General features: G+C 50.3%; 1 protein-coding gene across 1 annotated transcript; it reads left to right on the forward strand.

Moving 5' to 3' along the window:
* Window positions 1-6,905, forward strand: Ervfrd-1 (endogenous retrovirus group FRD member 1, envelope). The gene is given in 2 exon segments (NM_001014771.2): window positions 1-72; window positions 3,877-6,905. A coding segment is annotated over 1 exon segment (1,857 nt). The 5' UTR covers window positions 1-72; window positions 3,877-4,020; the 3' UTR covers window positions 5,878-6,905.
* Window positions 6,906-7,694: the final 789 nt, after the last annotated feature.

Below are 7,694 nucleotides of genomic sequence, written 5' to 3' on the forward strand. Positions count from 1 at the left end.
ATGAACCATCATCATCCATGCTGGATGAAGCCTTTCCATCAGAGCTGCGTTGGGATCCCCCATGCCCTGTAGGTAAGCCCGATAAACTTGGCGGTTCCACTTGGATGGTCTCTGAGATTCTTTTTTTAGGTTTATTTTTATTATCTCACGTGTCTAAGTGTTTTGCGTGCATGTATCACCATGCACCAAATACCTGCGTGAAGAAGAGATTGTAAGCCCCTGTATGGGTCCGGGGAATCGAACCTGGGTCCTTTGCAAGAACACCAGTTCTTGCTCTTAAACACTGGGCCTACTTTCCAGTCCTGTCATTTGGGATGTTATGTGGAGTGAGTAGATGTTGTTTTTGTCTCCCTAGGGAAAGGACTCTTTTCGTTTTGTTTTGTATGAGACAGGATCACACTATGTATAGTCCAGAAAGCCTAGAGCTCACCAGATAGGTCAGGCTGGCCTGGAACTCATAGAGATCTGCCTGCTTCTGCCCAAGTGCAGGGGGGTAAAGGTGTGAGCCACCACACACACGTGGCATCCCTTTCACTTCCTCCTCCACTCCGTATTCACTCCTGGCCTCCGGGGACCGAACCCAGGGCCTTGCGCTTCCTAGGTAAGCGCTCTACCACTGAGCTAAATCCCCAGTCCCTTGCACCGGAAGCTTTTGACTCCAATCCCCCCATCCCTTCCTTCCACCCTGCCCCCCACCTTCCATAACTACCTCTGCTCTGTAAGCAGGGAGCACTCTGGTTTTCCCATCTAGAGACCTCTACTGTAGAATCTGTTTTCCTTGTCTGTCCATCCTTCCTCTGATCTTTGGGGGCTCCTAGGGGAGGAGCATCTGATCCAAGAAAGAAGTCTCAAAGCTTAGAGACTGACTCTCTCACCCCCAGAGAGCTTGCCCCATTCTTGGGCTGCCATTTTGCCCCTACTTGCTACGTGGGTCGAAAACCACTCAAAACCAGATTGCATTCGGTTCTAGTCGCCCAGAGACTGCTCTTTCTCTACCAGGTCTGGATGTTTGAGCTGAGCCTGGACTCCAGCTGGGCAAGCTTGAGGGATTGATTACGACTGACTGTGACCAGGGGTCGCTGCCCCCATTGATCATCACCCTGAGTGGATCCAAGATAACCCGAGAATAGCTGGTAAGATAGCATCGTGTTTGTTGCATATGGGGATGCTGCTTATTCACTTTTGTTCGGATTGTCTGGACCCCAACATGAATTCCCTCCCTCTCTTAAGGGAGAAGGACGTACCTAGGAAACCTAAGCAGCCCAGGCCAGTGCCCCTTAGCCTGTTTGGGCATTCCGTTTCCTGTTCCTTCCTGTCGTTCCTGGTTGTCCCATGTGGAGAGGCAGCGTTCTAGTAAGTTCTATGCCTCTTCTCACTCTTTCACAAAGCCCCCACAGAGCAGCCTCTTTTCTGCTACTCTGTCACCCAGACCCAACCCCTGTGGAGGGCTCTGTTTGCACCGTCCTGCCTGCCCTGCATTCATCCTCAGATTGGACTTACCCCCGCCCCTACCATTGCTACCCACCCTACTCCAAGTTACAAAAGGAGCCCCTGCCCAGGTCAGTGAGCTCAGCATTCACTCCTCCTGAGGAGCCCCAGGGCTTAAGCCTATGAGCACCAGACTCCTGGAAGCCTCCACTTTACAGCCCACCAACTCCCTCCAGCATCCCCATCCTGGGAGTTCAAGTGCAGATGTCTGCCTAACTAGTCCTGCCCCCAAGATGTATGCCTAACTAGTCCTAGTTAGTAACTCTTGTCCATCCAGTGGTCCCCAAACCTTACAGGACTCCTACCTGTCCTCTACCCAACTCTCATTTCTCATACTTTTTGTATATGAGTGCACTGTAGCTGCCTGCAGACACATCAGAAGGGGGCATCAGATCTCATTACAGATGGTTGTGAGCCACCATGTGGTTTCTGGGAATTGAACTCAGGACCTCTGGAAGAGCAGTCAGTGCTCTTAACCACTGAGCCATCTCCCTAGCCCCAATCCTGGGCTGATTCTAACCTTCTCTTCCCATGGCATCCCTCAAAGCTTCAGAGCTGTAACCAATGTCTACCTCCCCTTGAAGCTGAATGGTGTCTCTCTCCTTTCTGGCCCTAGCAGGTTACTCTTGTATTTGGATCTCCAACTTCAGCGTCTTAGTAATTCTCTTTACCGGGCTGCTTGTGGCCCTCTCACAGAGTCTCTGGGACCCTCCCAACCTACCAGAGCTCAACCTCTATGCTCAGAGGCTCTCATGACTGCCCTAGGGCATCCACCCCTCTCCAAAACTCTCTCATCCTTTCTGTACTGTCTTTCATAACATAGCCAATGTTATGAAGACTGTCCATGTAGGCAGTTAGACTTATAGCCCAGGGCTGGCTTCCTGCTTCAAAACCCTTGGGGTGCCTCTTTTTTAACATAGGAGCCCTCAAATTCATCTGCTACCAACCGATTACTGTCTCTACAATCTCCTTGAGCTCATAAGTCACTCAACTCTCTCTCTCTCTCTCTCTCTCTCTCTCTCTCTCTCTCTCTCTCCCCCTCCCTCCCTCCCTCCCTCCTTTCCTCTTATATTTAACAGATACATACACTGTTTATTTATTATTTGGCTTTTCCAGACAGGGTTTTTCTGTGTAGCCCCGGAACTCGCTCTGTAGACCAGGCTGGCCTCTAACTCAGAGATCTTCCCACTTCTGCCTCCCAAGTACTGGGACAAAAGGCATGTGTCACCACCACCCGGCTTGTATATATATTGTTTATACAAAATCTTTTAATCACTTTTTGATGCCGTAAGACTTTTTTGAAAGATATTTTATTTTACCTTTTATTTGCATGAGTGTGTGGCCAGCATGTATGTTTCTGTGTCATGTGCATGAAGTGGTCATGGGATCCAGAAGAGGGTGTTAGATTCCCTGGAACTGGAGGTGCGGACAATTGTATGTTACCATGTGGATGCTGGGAATCAAACCTGGGTCCTCTGGAAGAACAGCTAGTACTTTTAACCACTGAGCCATCCTTCCAGCCCCAGCTATAAAATTCTCAATCCACCCACATTCCTTCCTGTAGACTTTAGCCTCACAGAGGACCCCCACTCTTTGATTGATCCCCCTGACTTCTTGCTACATTCTTTTTAAAAAAAGAATTATTTATTTTATGTATATGAATGAGTACATTGTCTCTGTCTTTAGACACACCAGAATAGGGCACAGGATCCAGTTACAGATGGTTGTGAGCCACCATGTGGTTGCTGGGAATTGAACTCAGGACCTCTGGAAGAGCAGTCGGTGCTCTTAACCACCGAGTCATCTCTCCTGCCCCCATAAGGGCTTTTTAAGGCTATGCCACAGAGGGGTTGGGGATTTAGCTCAGTGGTAGAGCGCTTGCCTAGCAAGCACAAGGCCCTGGGTTCGGTCCCCAGCTCAGGGAAAAAAAAAAAAAAAAAAAAAAACAAAGGCTATGCCACAGGTGATTGCACCTTAGAGGTCCAATCCCCACCCCTCATCACCACAAAGCAGGCGGAGCTCATCCATCTGGCCAGGGTTCTGACACTACCACACCAAAAGGTTGGTGTCTCCATTGACTCTAAATACGCACACCACATCCTCCATTCTCACGCCTTCCTTTAGCAAGAGAGGGGATTTCTCCTTTCACAAGAGACACCTATAATTAATAGCCAGTTATCTACAAACTCAATCAGGCCATTAGCTTGCCCCCAAAGCAGTAGCCCACTGAAGTAGCCCAAGGCTACTCCTAGGGGGCACGATAGAAGCCAGGGCAAAGAGAATCTGTGGAGCTGGTTACGTCTGAGCTCAAAAGTGTCTCCAGACCCTAACTCTAAGACTCCTAACCGTCTGATGACCCTCCTGGTCTTTGTGTTCCTACTCTCATAGGTCCAGCTTCCATAAGTAGAACCGCGCAACTAGGCGCCTCCCTGACTTTCCCATCACTCCTGGACTCAGTAAGCGACCCCTGCCTTTAGAACTCTCAGGACAGCTTTCCTGCCTCCCACCACTGTGGGCCACTGGTGAAGAGCCATGGTTCGTCCTTGGGTTTTCTGTGTCCTCCTGTTCCCTTGTTCCTCTGCCCACTCGGACAGCTGGATGCCCCTTGTAAACCTCACCCAACGCCTCCTCCGGGATGCTAACTCTTCCTTTTCTTCCAACTGCTGGGTCTGCCTGTCCATCCAAACGCAGCGCTCTCTAGCCGTGCCAGCCCCACTCAGGACTTGGACAGAGACACCCATGAAACTGCGTATCATGTACTCGGCTCGGACCCTCTCAGGCTCTTACCCCATTACCGACCTTGAGAGACGCCTCCAGAATTTCCAGCCATTGACGCCTCACTACTCTTTCGTCAATCCTGACCGGCGGGCCATTGCTTTCCTCCAGGTCACCAGTATAACAGGCATACTTCCGATACTTTCCCGGCTCACCCCGGTGAAATACCCCAATGACCGCTTCTACGAATCTGCCCAGCGCCCCATATGGGGGTCACTGTCTACCCAGACGATCCTCACCGCCCAGGCCCCTCTCTGCATATCCCGTTTCTTCAAGAATTCAAAATATGCCACCTTCGTGGGTAATCTCTCTGCCTCTCTTTGCAACCACACCTTTCAGCTTTCCCCCTCTGCCAACCACCAGTCCATTGATCTGTCCACCAGCTATGCATTTGCCCCACTGATGGCCATGCCAGGCCTTAAATGGAGAAACCCCTTACACTTTTCAGGACCCCCTTCCCTAAACTCAGGGAAACCTCACCACTCTTGCCCGGTAGATGACATCCATTGTCACACCTACCCCACCACCCCCTGGAGGTACTGCCCTTCCTTCCTGTCGTCTAGCACCTGCTACAATCTCACCTTATTCGAACCCAACAATGTGAGTCACCCTATTACCCTGTCTGTAGACACCACCTACTTCAAGATTAAACTCCAGGGACACAAAGACCCCTATCCACTCTTTCAGTACCAGCCCCTCATGGGGGCAGCCCTCTCGGGACAATATTCAATCTGGGAGAATGAACCCAATGTCCAAGAAAATGGCGGGCTCACTCCAAATATCTTCTCCCATCTTGTCTCTTTAACATACTCCTTCTGTCTCAACTCCTCCGGCGTTTTCTTCCTCTGTGGAAACTCAACTTATGTCTGTCTCCCGGCCAATTGGTCGGGCGTCTGTACTCTTGTCTTTCAATACCCGGATATTGAACTCCTTCCTAACAACCAAAGCATAATGGTTCCCCTTTTTGCTACAGTTCCCTCTTCTGTCCCCGCTTCTCGCCGGAAGCGAGCCCTTCATCTCCTTCCTCTTGCAGCCGGTCTGGGCATTGCTTCAGCCCTCGGGTTAGGCGCGGCTGGGATCGCCACCTCAACCATGTATTTCCAAAAGCTTTCCAAGGCTCTCTCGGACAGCCTAGACGAAGTGGCCACATCCATCCTCAGCCTCCAAGACCAAATAGACTCACTGGCGGGTGTCGTCCTCCAAAACCGCAGAGCTCTGGACCTCCTTGTGGCTGAGAAAGGGGGCACCTGCCTCTTCCTCCAGGAAGAATGCTGCTTCTACATAAACCAGTCTGGAGTAGTCCGGTATGCGGCAAGGAAACTTCGAGAAAGGGCATCGGAACTCGGCCCAAGCTCGAGATCGTGGATCCAGCAGCTGGGACTGGGACCCTGGCTGCCCTCTTGGTTGACTTCCTTCATGGGACCCATTCTCTTTATCCTGGTAGTGCTCGTTTTGGGGCCTTGTCTTCTCAATTGCCTGACGCATTCTGTATCCCGGCGAATGAGTTCTTTCATTCACACCACCACCAAAGGGCACGTGGACAAGATCCTTCTGCATCGAGAGACCCAGTACAAGAGACTTCCCCAAGAACCCCAGGAGGAGGATTCCGTCTAGTTGGGAGAGGCTACACGAACCATAACCAATCCCCACCCCGTCTCTATCCACCGATCTATAGAAATGAACATCATTCGTGTTAGCCACAACCTGGCCGCTTGGAAGAACTAATCAATTTTGCTTAAATGGTGGTTAGTGTCCCCCAAACCATAGTCATCGTTCTAGGCTTGTTTTTCCAGATGCCCGACACTCCTTGCCCCGTGATGATGGCTGGCCATTGGAGATGTTTATGATGTTCATGATTATCTACATACTCCAGACACTCTCATAACTCTCTGATCACTTCCGGCAACAGAAGCTTTTGAGCCCCGCCTCCAATCCCTCCAACTTCCGTTAGCACACAGCGGTCTTTCTGGCTTCCCCGATCTGGGGACCTCCCTTCCCAAGTTTTTTCTCGGATTAAACCCGTCCTGTTGTAGGAGCTGCTTACACCCTTGTTTGCTGTTCCCTCCTTAGGCCTCGCAGCCACCCCTCCCCCATGGGCTTCTGAACCAAAGGGATATGTCTGGATGCTGGCTCCCCAGTTCCAGAGACAAGGACCAGCCTTGAATGCACTTCCCTTCCTTCTGCTGCAGCCATGAACAAGACTGTTCTAGAAAGCTACATTTACTCAATTGACAAGGAAACTCTATTATTCCGAGAGGGGCCTGTGGTCTTACTCATGCCACATGTCCTTCTTGTTAGGGGAGAATGGCCCCCATAGGTTCCAATGGTGGAATACTGAGTCTCCCAGTAGGCAAAGCCATTTCCGGAGGTCTTGGGGGGGGTGTGGCCTTGTTGGAGGCGGGGAGCCTCTGGAGGCGAGCTTTGAGAACTTAGAGAGGAAGGCCACGTTGAGTTTACCGTCACTGCCTTGTGCTTATGGTGGTTCAAGATTTTAGTCTTCAGCTTCTGCTTTTGCTTCATCTGCCATTTGCTGCACGCTCCTCTCCCCGCGCCCCCTCCCCCTCCCCCCAGCTTCCCCCCCCATCCACGCTGTTACAGACTCGCCTCTCCAGCACCATAAAACAAATAAACCCTTCTGCTATGCGTTGCTTTGGCCATGATGTTTTATCACAGCAATCAAAAAGGTAACAGCATGGATATTTTATCCAGCATTCTTTTTTTTTTTTTTTAATTTTTTTTTTTCGGAGCTGGGACTGAACCCAGGGCCTTGTGCTTGCTAGGCAAGTGCTCTACCACTGAGCTAAATCCCCAACCCCCCCCCCTTTTTTTTTTAATGAAATGTCCAGGCTGGACCTAAACTCGCAGTGATGCTCCTGCCTCAGCTTCTTGAGTACTGGGACCACATGAATATATCACCACACTTAGCTCTAGCTTTTATTATTTATTTATTTATTTATTTATTTATTTATTTATTTATTTATTTAGTCAAAGTCATAAACTAGTGACATTCCACCTGCCTCTGATGCTGTTTTGGGAGGAAATAGAAGGACCTTAATGGTGTGAATTCCCAGAAGGGCCCAAAATACTCAAAAGAAATAGGTTCATGGTTAAGAGTGTTTGCTTGTCTGAGTTTGGTCCACAGCAACCAAGACTGGGTAGCTCTCAGGGCCTGTAACCGGGCTCCGGGGAATCTGATTCTGACTCAGAGAAAACTGCACTCAGGTGCGTACACGTACACACATAATTAAAAACAAATCTTTAAACAGATGTCCCCTTAGGCTTGGTACTGTTCTTAGGGCAAGGCCGGAGGAAGAAGACAGCGTAGAGACCCCCTGTCTCCAGGCAAAGAGCTCTCAGAGACCTTGAGTATGATGGTGCGTGCCTGTCATTCCAGCACTCCGAGGTCCGAGGCTGCAGGCTGGAGAGTTTGA

The sequence above is a fragment of the Rattus norvegicus genome, chromosome 12 (genome assembly GCF_021556685.1).
Source record: "Rattus norvegicus strain SHRSP/BbbUtx chromosome 12, alternate assembly SHRSP_T2T, whole genome shotgun sequence".
NCBI lineage: Eukaryota > Metazoa > Chordata > Mammalia > Rodentia > Muridae > Rattus > Rattus norvegicus.